The sequence below is a fragment of the Sus scrofa genome, chromosome 9 (assembly GCF_054392235.1).
Source record: "Sus scrofa isolate SSC_HxYL_T2T_F1_AM1 chromosome 9, Sscrofa_HxYL_maternal_Yorkshire_Landrace_v2.0, whole genome shotgun sequence".
Taxonomy (NCBI): domain Eukaryota; kingdom Metazoa; phylum Chordata; class Mammalia; order Artiodactyla; family Suidae; genus Sus; species Sus scrofa.
In genome coordinates this window covers 11,013,274-11,035,694 of record NC_139391.1, presented here as the reverse complement: position 1 = coordinate 11,035,694, position 22,421 = coordinate 11,013,274, and the positions used below count along the sequence as shown (strand labels likewise).

Below are 22,421 nucleotides of genomic sequence, written 5' to 3'. Positions count from 1 at the left end.
TAGATTAACAAGCATTCAATCTTTTTCAATTTTAACTAATACCAACAGACTTAACTCACAAAGTTCTCCCAGGTTCTCAATAACTTTAAATGTATAAAGGTGTCATAAGACCAAAAAGTCTGATCTAATAAAAGTCGAATATAGGCATAGACTACAATCTAATAATTATACTCCTAAATATATACAGATACTATTACATTTGTGTCCATAAGATGTACCAGAATGTTCACAGCATTATATGTAACAGCAAACACCTGGAAACAACAAAACATCCAGTGACTGAAGAATGGATACATCAATATATTCATACAATGAAATTCCCAACAATAGTAAAAATAAATGAACCACCTAACCTATCACCATAGAATTCACAAGAACATGTATGATACTAAGGACCACAATTTGAGTGGAAAAAAAGAAGCTGCAAGAAAAAAATCTACGTATATAGTAAAATCCCAATCACGTAAAATATAAAACAAGCAAACCTAAACTGTATTTTTTAGAAATTCAGAAGTGGCAAAAAGCTAGGAAATGATAACACTAAATACATTTGGTGGTTATCTCTCAAGAAAAAGGAAGATGACAGGATGAAGGAAGGGCACAGAGGGGGCTAAATGTTTATCTAACGATGGCTCCTCTTAACCAAAAAAGTCTTTCTTTAACAAGGCCGTAATTCTTTTCAAGTGTCAAGATTAAATTGGACATTTCTAGCATAGCGAAAGAGCAAAGAATATCTATTTGATTGGAAAGTCTAATTGAAACAACCCAGTGATCAAACGATCATGAGAATATCAGACAACAAAGCCAGACTGCCCTGATGTCTGCTTTAAAAAAGCGTGTGTGTACATGGGGTTGGGGGAAGCAGTAGTTGCTACCCAGCAGGTAAAATAGCCTAGAATCTGTAATATTTCACTGTAGGAACACAAGATAGTGTTAGCAACTTCATGGTTCCTAGTTGGATTCGTTTCTGCTGCCCCACGACAGGCACTCCTCTTCCTTTTGAATTCTTACGCATTTTTTTCCTTGCCTTTATTGCAGTGCCTAGGACCTTCCAGTTCATCCTTGAGTAGAAGTGATATAAACAGTGATATAAACACAAGATATCTAGAATCTCTCCTTATCATTTTGTATGAAGGAATACATGAGTTAATGTCAAGTCATAAAAACAGTTTTTATGGTGGTATCAAGATTTTAAAGTGCCTAATTTTGGAGTTCTGTTTTGTTTTCTGACTCCATCCAGTCTTTCCACTTACAGTTAAAAGCAGCTTGCTATAATCATAAACAAAACAAAAAGACAACTTTCGGAATGAGAGAAAATATCTGCAAACAACGCATCTGATAAAGAATAAATTCCCAAAATATGCAAACAGCTCTTACAGATCAATATCAAAAAAAAAATCCCCAAAACCCAATCAAAAATTAGCCAGAAGGGAGTTCCTATTGTGACGCAGTGGAAAAGAACCCGACTAGTATCCATGAGGATCCCATGGGGCTTGGATCTGGCATTGCTGTGGCTGTGGTGTAGGCTGGCAGCTGCAGCTCCAGTTTGACCCCTAGGCTGGGAACTTCCATAAGCTGTGACCCTAAAAAGTGAAATAAAAACAAAAATAAAAATACCAAAAAAAAAAAAAAAAAAAATAGCCAGAAAGACCTAAATAGGCATTTCGCCAAAAGATACATACATACATACATACATATATATGTAAGACAGCCAATGGGCACATGAAAAGATCCTCAACATCACTAATTATTAGAGAAATGCAAATTAAAACTACAATGACGTATCACCTCACACCGATCAGAATGGCCATCATTAAAGTCTACAAATAATAGGGATTTCTCTCGTGGCACAGCGGGTTAAGGATCTGGTGTTGTCACCACAGTGGCTTGGGTCACTGCTGTGGTGAAGATTTGATCCCTGGCCTTGGAATTTCCACATGCCACTAACACAGCCAAAAAAGAGAGAGAGAGATTAGACTTCGAAACGTACTTAGCCTAGTACAGTAGTTCCCCCTTATCTGCAGTTTCACTTCCCAAGCTTTCAGTTACTCACTATCAACTACAGGCCAAAAATACCAAATGGAAAATTCCAGAAATACACAATCCATAATTTTTTAACTGTGCACTGTTCTGAGTAGCATGATAAAATCTTGCACTGTCCTGCTCTGTCTTGCCCAGGATCCTAAACCATCACCATCATCTGCTCCTGACATTCAACCATCAACAACATCGTGGCTCAATGATCCAGGATCACTCAAAGCAAATGAATCTCCTCCACAACGTCAGAAAGTAATATTAGCCTAATACTAGGTCACGATGTCTTCTTATCAGGTAGAGATTTATCAACTCAGATCATCACAACAGTAAAGATGAGTACAATACAATAAGATATCTTGGGAGGAGTTCCCATCCTGACTCAGGTTAAGGATCTGGCATTGCCGTGAGCTGTGGCGTAGGTTGAAGATACTGCTCAAATCTGTTGCTGTGTTGTAGGCCGGCGGCTACAGCTTTGATTCAGCCCTTAGCCTGGGAACCATGTGCCGCAAGCGCAGCCCTAAAAAGCAAAAAAAAAAGATATTTTGAGAGAGACCACATTCACATATCTTTTTTTTTTTTTTAACTTTTTAGGGCCACACCCACAGCACATGGAGGTTCCCAGGCTAGGGGCTGAATCAAAGCTGTAGCCGCCGGCCTACACCACAGCCACCCCACATCCGAGCCTCGTCTGCAACCTATACCACAGATCACAGCTGGTTCCTAGTGGGATTTGTTTCCAATGAGCTTACGACGGGAACTCCTCACATATCTTTTACTACAGCATATAATTATAAATGTTCTATTTTGAGCTGTTGTTAAATCTTGTGCTTAATTTATAAATTAAATATAATCATACATGTATTATGTACAGGAAAAAAGCACAGTATGTTCAGTTGACCCTTGAACAAAGCAGGCTTGAACTGTGCAGATCCAATTATATGTGCACCTATTTATTTATTTTTTTGTCTTTTGTCCTTTTAGGGCCATACCTGCAGCATATGGGGGTTCCCAGGCTAGGGGTCCAATCAGAGCTGTAGCCCCCGGCCTACACCACAGCCACAGCAACGCTGGATCCTTAATCCACTGAGCAAGGCCAGGGATCGAACCCACAACCTCATGGTTCCTAGTCAGATTTGTTTCCTCTGCGCCACGATGGGAACTCCTCTGTGGACCTTTTTAAGTAAATACATACTGAAGTACTATCCAATCCTCGGTTAGTTGAATCCATAGATGCAGAACCAGGGATATAGGGGGCTGACTGTGACGCTGTATACGGATTTTCTGACTGCATAGAGGATCGGTGTTGTATAAAAGTCAACTATATAGGGTTTGGTACTATCTGCAGTTTCAGGCATCTCCTGGGGATCTTGGAACAAATCTCCCATAGATAAGTGAGGACTACTATATTACTAAACTAATTACTAACTATAGACCTAAATTTAAAAGATAGTTTGGTTTGAGTGTGGTGAAGGTATTAGTAATAAATGAGAAAAAAAAATTGTTTCCAAAATGAAAATACAGTTGTGATGATTGTTGTACAACTATAAGTGTAATAAAATTCACTGAGTAACTAAAAAAAAAAACAAAAACAAAAAACAAAGTGAAAATATATGTACAAATTTGCTCATTCATCATTTTCAAACTTTCCATCACATGCAGTAAAAGAGAATCATTTTCAAATGTTCCTTCATATGCAATGTTTTCGGCCTGTTACTACTGTGAAGGAGTGGGGGGATGATCAACACCTAATTTGATTTTCAAGTCAGAAACCTAGATTCTAATACCAGTACTGTGATCCTGAACAAGTCACCCTTTGGAACGTGGCTCATCCCATGCAAACACGGATAACATTTACAGCCCATAGGGAATAAGGAATTACTACTGCTCTGCGAACAGTAAAATTGCGCTTCTCTCTTAAGTCGCCAGACCAAGAGCATTGGAATCACCTGACAACTTACGAGAACTGTAGACTCTAAGGCACATTCTAAACCTACTACCGGGTTATGCATTTTTAACAAGACCTCCAGGTAATTCACATGCACGTTAAAGTCTGAGCAGCACTACTACAGAGCATTCTATAGATGTAAGGTATCTTCACCATAAAAAAATAGTTCATTAGGAGCTCTTTTTGTTCCGATGTCTTATAATCTGGTAACTCATTAACAATATGACAACAACAAGACTTGACATCATCCTCCACAGCTCCCATGCTGAGAAACTACTGAATGTAGATTCTGGGCTAGGTATCACAATTAATTAGGCAAATTGTTTCAATTCTCCAGGTCTTTCTCCTGATATGTAAAAGGAGAAGGTGAGATCACCAGTGACCAATTTCAGGTCCCTGAACCCACTGGGATCTGAAAAAGCAGTAAATGTAGGGAGGCAAGATAGCATGATAGCTAACAGCATAGCTTTAGAATCAAGTGGCCCTGGGTCACTTAAGCTCTGCCACTTAATAGTATGTGACCTAGGGCAAGTTACTTAACCATTCTAAACTTTAAAAGAGTTGCTCTAAGGATTATAATAAGGGTTCTTATAACTTAACACATAGAGCCTTCCACATTGTGTCCTATAATGTTAGCTTTTATTATTTCTACTGCCTATTTTCAATACCTCAAAAATCACATTTATCTGGAACAAGGCTGCAATGAAAATATTATGCTGTTTTGCTTTTGACTAGAATTACATCAATACATTAAGGTAACGTATTAACTATGCATTACCTTATCTCATTTACTCATATGGATCAATACAGTGTGGTAACAGTGACTAGATCTTCTCTAACGGACAGTTACACGTGCCTTTGAATATCTGAGATGAAGATAAAGTACAATAATAATTTAATGTATATAAAAGTAATAATAAATTTCAATTATGTAAAAATAATAAATTCATGAGGCCCAAGAAAGTAAATAATAAAATTCTTCTTTCTAATGAAAAGGTTAAAAGAGCTGCTATGTCACCATAGGATCTAGAGATTCCACTTTTGAGTCTCAAGGAGATATTCGTACACCCATGTCACAGCCTCACTATTCACTATAGCCAGGAAGTGGAAGCACCCTACGTGTCCATCAGTGGATGAATGGATGAGCAAAATATGGTGTATATATGCAATGAAATATTACTCAGCCTTTGGAAAGAAAGATATTCTCCTTTTTTTTTTTTTCTTTTGTTTTCAGGGCCGCACATGCTGCTAGGGGTCAAATTAGAGCTACAGTTGCCAGCCTACACCACAATCACAGCAATGCCAGATCTGAGCCGCATCTGCAACCTACACCACAGCTCTCAGCAACACCGGATCCTTAACACACTGAGAGAGACCAGGGATCAAACCTGCATCCTCACGGATACTAGCTGGGTTCTTAACCTACAGAGCCACAACGGGAATTCCCAGAAAAAAAAGACATTCTAATATATGCTACAACATGGATGAATCACAAGGACATATGTTAAGTGAAATAAGCCAGTCACAAACAAACAAACAAACAAACAAACAAAAAAAAAAAAACAAAGTAACACCAAACACAAGTTCCCGTTGTGGCTCAGCAGGTTACCAACTTGAGTAGTATCCATGAGGGTGCAGGCTCAATCCCTGGTCTCGCTCAGTGGTTTAACAACCCAGTGTTAGCATGAGCTGTGGCGTGGGTTGCAGACTCGGATCAGGTCCTGAGTTGCTGTGGCACAGGTTGACAGGTGCAGCCCTGACTCCACTCTTAGCTTGGAATCTTTCATATGCCGCAGGTGTGGCCCTAAAAAGAAAAAAAAAAAGGAAAAAAGAAAAAAGAAATACACAAGCAGTCTTCACTTTGCAAAGTTCTAATATGCATAAATTTCAGTGACCACAGTTTTGTTAAATAAAACAGATTCCCAACACATTTCAAATTTTAGTTACCCCAGTACGTCAATTGTGAGTAAGTGAAAACGGTACAAACGTCACTACTAGATCTTCAATCCACAAATCACTACGTAAATAATAGAAGCACATTACGACTGGTGACTAAGTCATTTTTTTCAAAGTTTGTTGGTGGATTTGAAAAAATAAATTGCAAAGGAAACAACTAGGGAGTTGGTGGATATCTCATCAATAACATTAAAAGCCAGGATATAACAGAATAATACCTTCAAAGTGCTCCAAAAAAACCTCTCTCTTGGGGAAAAAAATAAGAATATATATATATATGCCTAAATTTCTAACTATAGATAAAGCATGAGAGCAAAGTCTATTGGTGATTAGTCACTGCACATCTGTTATTCAGTTCATGTACAGACTGCGAACTATGTAGCTGAGCTGCCTCCTTGTCTCTTGGCAATGAATGTATGTGACATTTCACAAAAATGAACAGGCCAAGAATGATTAAAGTGCAGCAAAGAAACAAAAAGCAATAGTGTTGGAAGTAAAATCCCAATCAAACATTAACAGAGTTATAGAAGAAAGAGGTGAAATGACAATGATGACCTTGCTGCCTAAATATGCAGCCAGGAATTTAGTGAAGGCAAACTTATTGACACAATGAAGAAAGTAGTTGTGAGAAAAGAATGAAGATGGACCAGAAGTGACACCAGCAAAAAAAAAAAAAAAAAAAAAATTACATTAAAGGATTGCTCAGAAATATGTCACAATATTTTAAAATGCGAAGAATGAAATGTCGGAACCTAACTCAAGCTTAAGAGTACGACAATCCACCAAAGCATAGAAAAACAGTCATTTTGTATCATCAGTTAATGACAAGAAGAAGGCAAGAACTAGGTAAGTTCTTCTACAAAGAAAACATTTTAATTCTCAAAGTTTTTAATGTTTTAAATTACAGTGTACTAAATAAATTCAGTTTTACTATTTTTTAAAACTTCTCTATAATTATGACTAACAATAAGAGGACTTACAGTGTTGGATAAAAATGTTTAAAGATCACAGAACACTCAGAACTTTTCTCACTGACGAATAAGGCTGTTTTGCCAGGTTTTATCTCACGTGGTCATTTGCATCATCCCGAACTAACCATGAAAAGTGAGGACTGCCTATACCTCTAACTTCTTGGAACATCAAGGAATGTGGTATTTCACAGCTAGAGAGAAACCCTCTACCTTCTCCCCTGGTCCCGTCAGTCTGCTCAAACAAAAAAAAAGCAATTTTTACTCATTCTGTGATGTTAAGAAGACAGCGTTTCCCTGGTGGCTCAGTGGGTTAAAGATCTAGCATCCTCACTGCTGTGGCTCAGATTCGATCCCTGGAACTTCCGCATGCTGCAGACACAGCCAAACAGAAGTTAAGTTTCACATACAGACATAGAGAACAGACTTGTGGTTGCTGGTTGCCCAAGGGGAGGGAGGACAGGGAAAGGAAGGATTGGGAGTTTGAGACTAGCAAACTAGTTTATCTAGGATGGATAAACGACAAGGTCCAAACTAGTATATCTAGGATGGATCAACAAGAAGGAAGGATTGGGAGTTTGGGATTAGCAAACTAGTATATCTAGGATGGATAAACAACAAGGAGCTCTTGCTGTGGCACAGCAGGTTGCCACAGCTGCAGTGTATGTAGTTCACAGCTGTGACTCAGATTCAATCCCTGGCCCAGGAATGTCTATATGCTGCAGGTGCAGCCATAAAATTTTTTTAAAAAGATAGTGTTTCAAGTTTGTCAGTGACTAAGAACTGCTACCATCTTAACATGCAATTCCCCAAAGTTGTCTTTAGATTACCCAAAATACACACACCCCAAGGCTCAAAGACAGGCTTCTTGAATAGCTATTCAGGAGTAGGATATCTTTTTTAAGGTTTCCGGTCCATTTGGATGAAGACTGCTCAGGCTTTAGTTGTGAATTTTGTTGTTTTTAGGAGAGAAATTGAGCTCCAGTCCTTCTATTCCACCGTCTTAATCCCACCTCCTCATGTGCATTCTGAGTAATTAGAGTTGGTGCCCTGGTTGCAGCGCTGTGGTCGCCCTGGGTGATCTGTGCTGGCTCCCAGGTGTTGGGAAGGTAAACTCCTGGCGGGTTGGGACCTCTTGAATAGCTATTCAATTTGTCATTTGTGATCAGTATACTACTTCATGCTTGTCCTCATCCCTTACATGTAGGGGCAAAACAATGAATGTGTGATAGAAAAAATGTGGTACAGTAGTTTCAGAGTCAGACCTCAACTTGAATGCCATCCGTACACCTTTTTTTTTTTTTTTTGGCCGTGCCTGTGGCTTGGGGATGTTCCCAGGCTAGGTATCGAACCCACGCCACAGGAGCAACCTGAGCTGCTGCAGTGACAATGCCAGATCCTTAACCCACTAAGCCACAAGAGAACTCCATTAGAATTTCAATTTCCTGGAGCTCCCGACATGGCTCAGTGGCTAATGAATCCGACTTGGAACCATGAGGTTGCAGGTTTGATCCCTGGCCTTGCTCAGTGGGTTAAGGATCCAGCATTGCTGTGAGCTGTGGCGTGGGTTGCAGACATGGCTCAGATCCGGTGTTGCTGTGGCTCTGATGTAGGCCTGTGGCCACAGCTCCAATTTGACCCCTAGCCTGGGAGACTCCATATGCTGAGGGTGCAGCCCTAGAAAAGGCAAAAAGACCAAAAACAAAACAAAACAAAAAAAAAAAAAGAATTTCAATTTCCTAATAGGTGAAATATGGATAATAGTAACCTTCTTTTTGGAATTATAGTAAAGATCAAAAAAGACAAGACATATAATGTGCTTAACAAAGTGTGGTACATACTAAGCACTTAGCTATAGCTATTAGCACCATTATTACTATCCTTAATATTTCTATCATTACTGTAAATATTACAATGTTTTAAACACATCATTATTAAATCAAAGACCAAATCTCTTACGGAAAGATATGATAGGCGTTCCCTTATGGCACAGCAAGTTAAGGATCCGGCATTGTCATGGCAGTGGCCTGAGTTGCTGCTGTGGCTCAGGTTCGATCCCTGGCTGAGGAACTTCCTCATACCACAGGCACGGTCAAAAAAAGTAAAAAGAAATGAAATCAAGTCTTCTTACCACTTGCTGGGTAAGAAGACTTGATGTCAACTTCCTCCAGATCATTTTCTCCCAAGGTACCTGTGCAGAGGGCTGCCAGCACTCATTCTCTTCTGGGTAACTCCTGATTCCTAGGTCAAAACCCTCTGCAATCTGCTCAGTTTCCTCTTCTGAGGACATTAAGAACTAAAGCCATTTCCCATTTCTCAAGCTATCTGCCCGAACAGTGGTATCTTGCTCTCTCATAACTCACATGACTTACCATCGGTCTTCTCTTTTGATTCTAACCCTTGATTCTACACTAAGTCATTATTACTTAGACCCATAAAGCTGAAAAGGACCTAAAGGCCATCTAGAGCCAATCTCTTTTCTCTACCAAACAATTCCCCCTAAAATATTCGTGTGAGTTGGTTGAACAATGCCCTGTTTTAACTGTTTTAACACTTTCAGTGACAGAAAGCCTTCTACCTCTCAAGTCAACCCATTCAATTATTAAATTTTTAGTTTTAAATGTTCCTTGTGTTGAAGCAAAATCTCTTCCTTTGCAGGTAGTTTCCACCCACAGGCCCTGATTCCACATTCTAGAGAAATATAGAAAGTTTAACTGCTCTATATCACAGCCCATTCAATATTTGAAGACCTCTGAGTTTCACTTTTCCACATTACAAATTTCTAGTTCAGAAAGCATGATTTTAAGTCCCGTCCCTCATGCGCCTCCTCTGGACCATGTACGGGCTTGCCAATACGATCTAACAACAAATTGGTAAAGCACTTTCTTTGCCAACATTTGAACTGCCAAATAATTACACTACAAATGATCCCCTTGCCCACATTCATCCATTACTACATAAAAATTATTTTTTAAATGATTTTTATTTTTTCCATTAGAGTTGGTTTACAGTGTTCTGTCAATTTTCTACTGTACAGCAAAGTGACCCAATCACACACACACACACACATATAAATACACATTCATTTTCTCACATTATCCTCCATCATGCTTCATCACAAGTGACTATAGAGTTCCCAGTGCTATCCAGCAGGATCTCATTGCTTACAAAAGTTATTAATTTAAGCTAGTAGTTCAGGAAAAACTCTCAGCATAAATCATGGTTTAAAAGAAATGGTACTTAAAGTCTTAAAAAACTACAAAAGAGTTCTGTTTTCTTTTTATTTTCACCTAGTCAATTACTGGGAACAGAATAAAGTACAATCAGCTGGCATGAACCTTGTGCCTCTTTCCACAACACCAAACACATGTCTGGGAGAAGGACCCAACAATGGGAAGGTTAGCTAAAAAGAGCTTTGCTTCATGGCCTGAGAAAGTGGAGCCAACTAAAAAGATGCAATCATCGTGAGCCAAAAAACATTCTCTGTACTGTGCCTGAAGAGGGATCATATAGTGTGTGGACCAGAGTAAACAACAGCAAACCAAGTAGCAGATTTTTCCGGTGCTCTCCTAGCCTGGAAGGAACAATCATCTTGAACACACACACTCTCTCACAGGGGCAGCAGGAGGGTTCTTCCCCAAGTCCTCAGAGGGTGTCATCAGTGGAAGTAATGTCCTCAGAAGAACCTTAACCGTAGTCAGGTGGTCGGAGGAGGCAGAATGGAGCAGGGACTTATCCCTTGTGCTCTTGGGAGCCGGAAGGTACAGACTAGGTGCCCTGCCTTCCACTTCTGGAGCAAGGCGGTAACAGCTGAATGACTGTCCTCAGCAAGGGGGTGATCTCTGTGCTCGAAGAGACCCTGGCTAGGAGTGGACTGGGGGTGAGGGTCGGGATCCGAGGCTGGGAGAACCGTTCCCTGGAGGTGACCCGTGAGGTCTCACGCGAACAGAGGGAAGGACCGAGTTTTCTCGCATGTGGGGGAAGACTGAGCTCGGACCTGTTCCCCTCGCCTGTGCCCTGAGGACGAAGGGGCGGCAGCCGCAGAAGGAGCAGGTGTCCCGAGCCCGCATTCAAATAAGCAGAGTCCCCCACCGTCCCAAGCTCTTCCCGGCTGCCCCCAGCAGGCCCCCCTCGGCCCCCCAGGGAGGGATCCCCATTCCCAACGCCGCCCCTCGGGCCTCCCCGAGGTCCGGCAGGCGCGCCTCACGTCTGTTCCCCCTTCCTCTCGAACTCAAGGCCTCCCCTCCTCGCCCGCCGCACCGGTTGCCCTGGCCGCCGCCTTCCCGTTCCCGGCCCCGGGCTCCCCCCGCCGCCTCCCCCGGCCAGGCCCCGCGCCTCCTCCGGCGGCCGAGTCCGCCCTCTCCCTTCCTCACGCGGCGCCGTCCTCCCCTCAGCCCGGCGCCCTCCCTCGCTCGCTCCCGCCTCAGGCCGGCGGCCGCACTCACAGAACTCGGCGATGTACCAGGTCACCGCGTAGTTCTCCTCGCACCAGTCCAGCGTGGAGGTCGGGGGGCCCCAGTAGCCCTGGCGGTCCGCGGCCGGAGCCATCGCGCGAGGAGCCGCCGCAGCCGCCCAGGCGCTCGCCCGCTCGCGCGCTCGCTCTCTCGCTGCGCTCGGCTCCGCGGGCTCCGCGGGCTCCCAGGCCGGCTCAGGCCCTGCTCCCGCGCTCGCCGCGCGCCCGGCCGCCCCCCTCCCCCGAGGGGCGGGGCCCGGCGCCATCAGCGACCCAGCCGGGCCGGAGACCCCGCCCACCGCGGCCGGCGCCGGGCCCAGCCCGCCGGCCCCGGGCTGCCCTGCCCCCTCTGCCCCGGGGAGGGGTGCGACGGGAGCCGCCGGCCCCGCCCAGACACGCGGGTGGGCCCCGGGTTAGGCGTTCCTGACATCCCGGAGGCTGTTTTCTGTCTGGGTTATCTCAGGGAGAGAGCGAGTGTGCGCGTGTGTGGGTGTTGGGGCCGGGGCGGGGGGGGGGGGGAAGCGGGGGTGATTTTATTCCGGCGGAGGTGGAGTGAAGCCTTCAATCGAGCCGTGACTTGATGAAACCTGTGCGCAGATGCACCTCAGTATCCTTTGGCCCCAGGCCTCAAACGGAGCCCAGAAACCGAACACTCACAGCCCTGCCGGGAACTCCCAGGAAATAAACGCCAAATTTCTGATAAAGGTGTAAGTGTCAGTTGGGAACAAAGGGAAAGGGCAACAAACCCTGGACCGCGGTGGGGGGGACCCGCTCAGAGGAGGCTTTGAGATCCTAAAAAAACAGTGCAACCAGAGCTCTAAAGCAGTTCGCCTGCTTCCATTTACGCTTCCAAGCCCCGAAGTTTCTACGCTCGAACAATCTATAATTGGCCTTACTCTCCAGGCAACCAACAACCTCCCCTAATACCAGCCTCAAGACCCTGATAGGTAATAAAACTGCTGCAGAGATGTAAATGCAAATGCAACCGTGCCCTGCCCCTGTGTTGAGCTACACCAAACTCTCCTAGCTCAGAAAGTGCAGGGTCCACTCCCATCCTCTGACTTTGCTCCAGCGATTCAGCTGGAACCACTTTCCTCTCGTCACAACTTGGCTAATTTCCACGGGTCCTTTAGAATCCAGCTTCAGGAAACGCTGCATCCCCTACCAGAGTCACCTGGCTGGGCTAGGGGTTCTTTCTACAGAAAGGGCTCCCACAATACCCTAATTTTTGCTATATTCTTAGTATTATCCCACTCTGTGGTTGTGGTCTCTATGATGTTTTTATTGCAATCTCATCAACAAATCACTTTTAGGATGTATTTCTACATACTCACCCCCAAGAGCTCCTTTGCCTTTTGTTCACATCCTCCAGTGTCAGATACATCCGATCCGAAAGCTTGGTCTTCATTCTTTACCGTCCTAACACCGAGGACTCTGCCTGACTATGCAGTTTGAAATGAAGAGTATAGGTGAGGATAACACAACTGCTGTTTTCTGAAGAAATGTCAGATAAGGTGGAATCAAAAGGTTAAAAAAAAAAAAGGAACGATAAGGCACCCACAGCCTCTCTACAAAGTGACTAGCAGATGATAGATGCAGAATGTCTCCTTGCATGGTGCAAAACCTAGGAATAAAGGCAGTGCGGGGGTTTTTGTTTGTTTGTTTGTTTTGTTTTTTTGTCTTCTTACCTTTTCTAGGGACGCTTCCAGCGGCATAAGGAGGTTCCCAGGCCAGGGGTCCAATTGGAGCTGTAGCCACCGGCCTATGCCACAGCCACAGCAACCGGGGATCTGAGCCGCGTCTGCGACCCACACCACAGCTCAGGGCAACTCGGGATCCTCAACCCTCTGAGAGAGGCCAGGGATGGAACCCACAACCTCATGGTTCCTAGTCGGATTCATTAACCACTGCGCCATGACAGGAACTCCAAGGCAGTGTGTTTTAATAGAAATAGTAGGATATTTGAAATTCTTCTTTTTCAACAGCAGGCATTGAGCTTCTGCTATGTACTCAGACTTTGGCTCTGTGCTGAGAACACACAGAGGTAAATAGGAAAGCTCTATGGGGGCAGTCTTCAGACAGATAATATTGAGGCGTGGGAAAACTTCTTTCTAATGAACTTTTAACTCATTTTTTATCTTGTCCTCTAAAATTTGTCTCATGTATGTTCTTAATGTAGATAATAATCATAAGTATATCAGTTATACATGAATGAATATACATATTTGTATACTCAGAATGAGTATGTAGAAATACATCCTAAAAGTGATTTGTTGATGAGATTGCAATAAAAACATCATAGAGACCACAACCACAGAGTGGGATAATACTAAGAATATAGCAAAAATTAGGGTATTGTGGGAGCCCTTTCTGTAGAAAGAACCCCTAGCCCAGCCAGGTGACTCAGGTAGGGGATGCAGCTTGGGTAAGTCAGTATTTTGAACATTGTTCATCAGCGGTGAGGCGAGGTGGGGGGAGACCTACCACGACCAGGACAAAATTTAGGAGAGAAAAATGAATTTCCCTGACCAAAAGAAAAGGTATCACTGAGAAAATACAAAATGGATTTCATGGTTCCTTCAGCAATGCCTGTTTTCCTTTCCCTCTTTTCTAAAAAAATTTCTCCCCTGAGTATAAAAGCAATGAATGGAATTTTAAGGAACCCAGAGCAGCGAAAACTATCTTGAAAAAGAAGAACAAAATTAGAGGACTTACACTTCCTGATTTCAAAAATTACTACAAGCCTACACCAATCAAGACAGTATGGTACTGGCATAAGGATAAACATGTAGATCAATGGAATAGAATTGAGATTCCAGAAATAAACCCATACATTTACGGTCAATTGATTTTCAACAAGGATGCCAAGACAAATCAATAGGCAAAAGAATAGTTTTTTCAACAACTGGTGTTGTGACAACTGGATATCCACATGCAAAAGAATGAACTTGGAGTCCATCTGCCAGAATAAACAAAATGTTACTCAAAATGGATCTAGACTTACATGTAAGAGCTAAAACTCTTAGAAGTTTACATGAACATGGAGTTCCTGCCATGGTGAAGTGGAAATAAATCCGACTAGGAACCATGAGGTTACGGGTTCAATCCCTGGCCTTGCTCAGTGGGTTAAGGCTCCAGAGTTGCTGTAAGCTGTGGTGTCAGTCACAGATGAGGCTCAGATCTGGCATGGCTGTGGCTGTGGCGTAGGCTGGCAGCTGTAGCTCTCCTTAAACCCCTAGCCTGGGATCCTCCATGTGAGGTAGGTGCAGGACTAAAAAAAAAAAAAAAAAAGTTTACATAAAAGTAAATATTTGTAACCTAGAGTTAGACAATAATTTCTTTTACAAAATATAAAAAACACAGGTGACAAAAGAAAAAACAAATTGGAATTCAATAAAATTAAAAACTTTTGATACAAATGATATCAAATATGTGAGAACATTATTTGCAAGCCATGTATCTAATAAGAGACTTGTATTCTGAATGCATAAAGAATTCCTACGGTTCAAAAACAGAAAAATAACACCAAAAAAAAAAAATTTGGGCAAAGCATCTGAATAGACATTTCTCCAAGGAAGACAAACAAATGCCAATTATCACATGAAGAGGTGTTCATGTTTGCCATACTATAAATGCAAATCAGGACTCCTGCTGTGGCGCAGTGGGTTACGAATATGACTGCAGCAGCTCAGGTCGTTGTGGAGGCACAGGTTCAATCCCCAGCCTAGTGCATTGAGTTAAAGGATCCAGCACTGCCACAGCTGTGGCATAGTCCACAGCTATGGCTCAGATTCAGTCCCTGGCCTGCGAATTTCCATATGCTGCCGGTGCAGGCATTTAAAAAATAAAAAACTGCAAATCACTGAGATGCTACTTCACACACACTAAGGTGGCTATAATCAAAAAGGCAAACAATAACAATTGTTAGCAAAGATGTGGAGAAACTGGAACCTTCGAACACTGCTGGTATGTAAAATGATGCAGGCCCTTTGAAAAAAACAGTTCCTCAAAATGCTAAGTGGAGTTACCATGTGACTTAAGAATTCTACTCCTAGATGTAGGCCAAGAGAACCGAAAACATAGGTCCACAAAAAACCGTACGAGGATATTCAGAGCAGCACTATTCCCAAGAGCCAAAAGTGGAAATGATGCAAATGCCATCAACTGATGAATGAGCTAATAAAAGGTGGACTATCCATACGCTGGAATATTATTTGACAATAAGAAGAAATGAAATACTGATACAGGATACAACATGGATGAACCTTGAAAACATGATGCTTCATCAAAGAAGCCAAACACTAAAAGGTACATTTTGTTTTTTTTTTTTTTTTTTTTGTCTTTTTGCCATTTCTTGGGCCGCTCCTGCGGCATATGGAGGTTCCCGGGCTAGGGGTCGAATTGGAGCTGTAGCTGCCAGCCTACGCCAGAGCCACAGCAACGCAGGATCCGAGCCGCGTCTGCGACCTACACCACAGCTCACGGCAACGCCGGAACCTTGACCCACTGAGCAAGGGCAGGGATCGAACCCGCAACTTCATGGTTCCTAGTCGGATTAAAAGGTACATTTTGGATGATTCTGTTTATACAAAAGATCCAGAATAGGATAATCCACAGAGAAAATAAATTCGTTGTTGGCTGCGAGGGGGAATAAAAATACTGAGTGACTGCTCGTGGGAACATGGTTGGTTTCTTTGTGGATGATAACAGTGTTCTAAAATAGTTCCTGGGAGTTCCCGTCGTGGCTCAGTGGTTAACGAATCCGACTAGGAACCATGAGTTTGCAGGTTCCATCCCTGGCCTTGCTCAGTGGGTTAAGGATCCGGCGTTGCCGTGAGCTGTGGTGTAGGTTGCAGACGCAGCTCGGATCCCACGTTGCTGCAGCTCTGGTGTAGGCCGGCGGCTACAGCTCCGATTGGACCCCTAGCCTGGGAACCTCCATAGGCCACGGGTGCGGGCCTAAAAAAGAAGGCAAAAAGACAAAAAAATAAAATAAAATAAAATAAAATAGTTCCTGGTAAAGGTTGCACAGCTCCGTAAATACGAAAAAATTGAATTGTATACTTTAAATTGTACACTAAACATTCTGAATGGCTGAACCATGTGGTATGTGAGTTATATCTTAAAAGCTTTTTTTTAAAAAATGAAAAATACATTCTCATGTTGGAAAATATCAAAAAAGTACAAAAATAGAGGAAAAATATCAAAAGAGAGGAAATCACCTATAATCTTCACCAACTAGCTATAACCATTGTCAACATTAAAGTATATTCCGTTCGAGCATTTTATCTATGGATTTTTTTTTACATGATAGAACTAATAACGCCTTTGTACAGCGTATTTTTACGAGCATTTCTCATGCCATTAAAAGTCCTTGTAAATATATTAATAGTTATTATCAATTTTACAGCTATACCGCAATTTACCTAATTATTAAATATCCATGCTACTATTCCCTTACTCCTGGGTATTTAGGATATTTCCAATGTTTGTGTTTATTTTCCAGCTAACAAATGAGAACCCACATTTTGAAAGGTTTTATTCAGGTTCCTTTAAGGAAACCCTTTCTACTAGTTTCCAAGACAACAAAAGAAATCAAGCTGTAATCCATTTTTTCCACATGAGATACATTGCGCCATAACTTCATAACTGAAAAAGGAAATTTGAACCCACAAAGACTGAGTGTGTAGGCTCACTGCAGATTAAGTGATCTTATGATCTACAAGCTACTCCTCGGCTTCTCTTACAGTGAGGCCAATCCTCCCCAGCCCCTATCTGTGGGGGATTAGACTGTTGGTCAAGTCCAACAGACCCCAACCTGGGGACACAACCCCAAGTTTCTCGGGGAACCCAGCCTGGGTTGGGGCCCCTCTATGTTCCTGCAGCCCCAGACCTTCCTTCCACCATAGCCTTTCTCACATTGCATAATAGTCTGTTTAGGAGTTGATGTTTCAGCCCCTGACTCATTCTATCTCTGAATCTCCAGTCCAGACACAATTGCTGCTCAGGGAATATTTGTAGAACAACAATAATAATAAGGTAACACTTGGCGTTCCCGTCGTGGCGTAGTGGTTAACGAATCCGACTAGGAACCGTGAGGTTGTGGGTTTGATCCCTGGCCTTCGTTGGGGGGTTAAGGACACAGCGTTGCCGTGAGCTGTGGTGTAGGTCACAGACGCGGCTTGGGTCCAAGTTGCTGTGGCTGTGGCTTAGGCCGGAGGCTTCGGCTCTGATTGGACCCTTAGCCTGGGCACCTCCATGTGCCACAGGTGGGACCCTAAAAAAAAAAAAAAAAAAAAAAGAGGGAAAGAAAAGCGCTATTATGAAATATATAAAAATAATATATCACTTATACATAGGTTTCGAGAATAATAATGAAGCAAAATCAATATAGCTTAAGAGATAGAACTTGATGGATTCCTTAAGCCCTTGATTGTCCTTCTCCAACTTCACGACTCTTCCTCCTAAAAGCAACCGCAACCAACTTCCTGAATTTTGTTATCATTTCTTTATCTTTCTATACACTTTTATCACATGAATGTACCCCTGAGCAAAGATTCTGTATGTTTTTGAATTTTATAAAAGTGGACTCATATAGTACTTTTCCAAAACTTTTTTTAAGATCAACATTTTAAGATTCATCCAGGAGGTCCTGCTGTGGCACAGTGGGTTAAGAACCTGACTATAGCAGTCTGGGCCACTGCAGAGGCATGGGTTTGACCCCTGCTCCAGTGCAGTGGGGCAGTGGGTTAAGGATCTGGTGTTGCCAACAACTGTGGTATAGCTATGGCTTGGATTTAATCCCTGGCCCAGGAAATTCCATATGCTGCAGGTGCAGCCATTAAAAAACAAACAAACAGGAGTTTCTGTCCTGGCGCAGTGGTTAACGAATCCAACTAGGAACCATGAGGTTGCGGGTTCAATCCCTGCCCTTGCTCAGTGGGTTAACGATCCGGCACTGCCATGAGCTGTGGTGTAGGTCGCAGACACGGCTTGGATCCCACGTTGCTGTGGCTGTGGTGTAGGCCAGCGGCTACAGCTCTGATTCGACCCCTAGCCTGGGAACCTCCATATGCCGTGGGAGCAGCCCAAGAAATGGCAAAAAGACAAAAACAAACAAACAAAAACGGGATTTATCCATGTTGTGACATAAAGCTGCACTTTCTCCATAAAGCTGTAGTTTCTTCATTTTTAATCTTTTTTTTTTTTTTTTTTTTGGTCCTTTGTACTTTTAGGGCCGCACCTGCGGCATATGGAGGTTCCCAGGCTAGGGGTCGAATAGAGCTACAGCTGCTGGCCTACACCACAGCCACAGAAACACCAGATCCGAGCCACGTCTGAGACCTACACCACAGCTCACGGCAACGCCGGATCCTTAACCCACGATGGAGGCCAGGGATCGAACCGGCAACCTCATGGTTCCTAGTCAGATTCGTTTCTGCTGACCCTCAACGGAAACTCCCATTTTTAGTCTTTTATAATGTATTTTATTGCTTGACAATGCCACAATGGATTTATCCATTTTCTTAAGATGAATATAAGTTGTTTCCCATTTTTGCTATTATAACCAATGCTATTCTGAGCATTCATTTATACATATCTGATACACACGCACAAATGTTTCTTTGCCATATTACTTATGAATGGAAGAGTCTTCACATTTTCAAATTTATTAGATAACACCAAATAGTTTTCTAAAGGGGTTGTGTAGGAGTTCCCGTCATGGCTCAGTGGTTAACGAATCTGACTAGGAACCTTGAGGTTGCAGGTTGGATCCCTGGCCTTACTCAGTGGGTCAAGGATCCAGCATTGCCGTGAGCTGTGGCATAGGCCGGCGGCTACAGTTCCGATTAGGCTCCTAGCCTGGGAACCTCCGTATGCCACGCGTGCGGCCCCAGAACAGACAAAAAAAAAAAAAAGGTGGAGTTCCCGTCGTGGCACAGTGGTTAACGAATCCGACTGGGAACCATGAGGTTGCGGGTTCGGTCCCTGCCCTTGCTCAGTGGGTTAACGATCCGGCGTTGCCGTGAGCTGTGGTGTAGGTTGCAGACGCGGCTCGGATCCCGCGTTGCTGTGGCTCTGGCGTAGGCCGGTGGCTACAGCTCCAATTCGACCCCTAGCCTGGGAACCTCCATATGCCGCAGGAGCGGCCCAAGAAATAGCAACAACAACAACAAAAGACGAAAGACAAAAAAAAAAAAAAAAAAAAAAAAGTGGCTGTACCAATTTACAGTCCCACAATAAAATTGTTTCATTATACAAGATGTATTTATACAATAAAAATATAATTCATAATAAAAACATATATAAAGAATCACTTGATATTTCGTCACTTGGTAGTAACCACTGATAATTTTTTTTTTTTTTGTCCTTTTTAGGGCTGCACCTGCTGCATATGGAAATTCCCAGGCTAGAGGTCGAATCAGAGCTATAGCTGCCGGCCTATGACACAGCCGCCGCAACACCAGATCCAAGCTGCGTCTGCGACCTACATCACAGCTCACAGCAACGCCCAGTCATTTCACCCACTGAGCAAGGCCAGGGATCAAACCCCTGTCCTCGTGGATACTGGTCATGTCCATTACCAATGAGCAAAGACAAGAACTCCTCACTGATAATATTTTGCTATATAACTGGTCAAACATTTTTCCATTTTTCTGTGTGTGTGTGTGTTTTATTAAAACATAGATACGTATGTTTTGTTAAGGTAGAATAAAAAAGTACAGATCATTTTGGAGCTTTCTGTTGTCACTTACAATACATGATAAGCATTAAAGAATATGTTTTATATCCCTGCTGATGCTTATGCTTCCAGACACATCATTCTTATAACTGTCACACTCAGTCCCAGACTTTGAGGCTCAAGGGTCGCTTCTGTAGCTGGACCCCAGGCCTCACTCTTCAGGCAGTTAGTGCTTCTTTCTTCTTGCTTTCCAGCTGCCTGTGCCTTTCTCACACTTGGCCTCATTGCCTGTCGACTAGTTTGTACCTAAGAGGCAGCAGCTATGTGTTCCTGGCGGGAAAGAATCACCCACATCCATCTCATGCTTCCAGCAACCGGCATGCGAACAAGTCTGTAGATATTTCTCAGATGAAGTAACAAATCCACTTTTATGAAGCAATCGGCCATAGTAGCCAAGGGTATTGGCTCTGGATTGTGGCAGACATGACCTTGTAGACCAAACTCACCCTTAATAAGCTGTGATTTTGGGCCCTATTAACCTAAGCCTCGGTTTCCCGGTCTAAAACATGGGGAAGCAGTAGCACCCACTTCATGTTTGGATTAAATTTGAAACATAGTTGCAAAATACAGTACCTGGAAACGGAATGAGGTCAATACATCTCCTGGTATTGCAGTATTATTGCTTTGAAGAGAAGAGAAGGCCTCCTTGGTGCTGGGGGGAAAGAAGAGGAAACATCTGGGCCTGATTGTCCCCATAAGACCTGTTTTCTAAACTAAAATGAAACCTGGATTACAGAGAATGAAAAATCAATTTCACAGGCCTTGAAACAGCTAAACTTCCTTGGCCCCTAATCTCTCAGAATTTCCTCTCACAATCCATCCCCCCCCCCAACCTGTACCCCAGTGACAAGCCATCTGCTGCCGTTTCTCTTGCACTATTCTAGACAGTAGAGAGGCCAAAGTAGACAAATCTCAAGCACCCAAATGAAGTCTCGCAAACAATGATAAGAGTTAACACTTGGATAATGTTTTCTCTGCTCCTAACACTCTTCCGAGGAGTCTTCAGTTTTACCTTTGAAAAATCTAACAACGCTGTGGATGAAGGCAACTTTCGCTCTCATTGACTGAGGATGAAACTGACAGGTGAGGTATCACCCAAGCGCACACAGCTTGGCTGAGCCGAGGCTGGAATCTAAGCACTCTGGTACCAGAGGCCACATTCTCACTACTGTGCCCAGCAGGTCCTGCAGGGGCTCCAAAGGGGGGCTATGCAGGACAGACAGGACTGGGGGCCAGCCTTGGAGCTGAGTTCCCTCTGCACCTGGAGTGTAGGAAATGAGGCCTGAGAGTTCTGCTGGGGGAATTCCCTTAGGGACCTCAGGGTTTGGGGGGTTTGGGGGACTGCATCTGTGGCCTGTGGACCTTCCTGGGCCAAGGATCCAACCCAAGTCACAGGAGTAACCCGAGCCGCTGCAGTAACAAGGCTTGATCCTTAACCTGCTGCGCCAGGAGGGACCTCTGGGACCCAGAGGTTTTAAGGAACAGATTGACATGGGAACATCTACAGAGGGGAAGATGGATTGAGACTGCATTGGGCAAGACTGAAGACATGGAGGCTCCTGAAGGGAGTAGCAGCAGTGGTGGAGAGGAGGGGACAGATTTACAGTCATTTAAGGGGTAAAATCAACAGTCATTTAAGGGGTAAAATCAACAGGATTCGGAGAGCGATTCGGTGCAGGGGGTGTGGAGGAAGCTTCGGAAGTGGACCGCTCCGGCGTTTCCAGCCCTTCTTGGCTGCTGGAAGACCAGCAGATTAATGCAGCTGCACTGGGTGGATGTGGGTAGTCAGTGCAGGAGATGGACAAGGCAGTACTAGGCAAGAAAAGAGCCCGCAAAGGCTTGAAAGGGCAACAGAATTTCGGGCAGAATGAGACACTGAGGGTGGCTGACCACGTGTGCAGAGGTGGAAGTGCCACGGGGGCAGCTTCCAGGGACGGAGGATGGAAGGTTGGGAACTAACAGGCTCTGGTAAGGCATTTGAGCTTTATCCCAGAGACAACAAAAGGGATCAAGAAAGAAAACAACCTGTTTCCATGTGTTAGGAGAAGAGGCTTGGTGTGGGCATCGTTTCAGTTGTCCCTGGTTCCATGTGTTAGGGAAAAGAGGCTTGGTGTGGGGATTGTTTTGGTTGTTGGAGGCAGGGTAGGGAGAAGAGAGAAATCAGGCAAATGAGCTTGACTGGCCTCTTAATTAGGAAGTTGTTGCAAACAATCTTGACAAAAGATAGGACAGTCAGGTGAAGTGGCAACACAGGTCCTGGGCAGGCAGTCCTTGCACCAACCTTCCCAGAAGGTACTCCAGGGGCACTTGCTTCCTGGG

At 43.6% G+C, this 22,421-nt stretch overlaps 1 protein-coding gene and 1 long non-coding RNA gene across 6 annotated transcripts in view; both read right to left on the bottom strand.

The window, feature by feature from the left end:
• The window catches only part of ACER3 (alkaline ceramidase 3), a 156,506-nt gene extending 144,939 nt beyond the window's left edge, over window positions 1-11,567 (bottom strand). For 4 of the 5 annotated variants that reach the window (XR_014814746.1, XR_014814747.1, XM_021062554.2 and 1 more), the window contains exon 1: window positions 11,352-11,567. Coding sequence is in view for 2 of the 5 variants with exons in the window: in XM_021062554.2 (XP_020918213.1) it covers window positions 11,352-11,454 (103 nt within the window). In the remaining 3 variants the exon portion in view is untranslated. Of the gene's footprint in view, window positions 1-11,166 lie in introns of all 5 variants that reach the window. The other variant, XM_084975357.1, reaches the window with a different exon arrangement.
• An 8,694-nt stretch (window positions 11,568-20,261) lies between these two features.
• The window catches only part of LOC146399738 (uncharacterized), a 45,256-nt gene continuing 43,096 nt past the window's right edge, over window positions 20,262-22,421 (bottom strand). Inside the window, exons 8-10 of the long non-coding RNA XR_014814750.1 lie at window positions 22,384-22,416; window positions 20,676-20,754; window positions 20,262-20,372 (exon numbers count right to left, since the gene is read on the bottom strand). This is a non-coding gene — a long non-coding RNA (uncharacterized LOC146399738). The remainder of the gene's footprint in view (window positions 20,373-20,675; window positions 20,755-22,383; window positions 22,417-22,421) is intronic.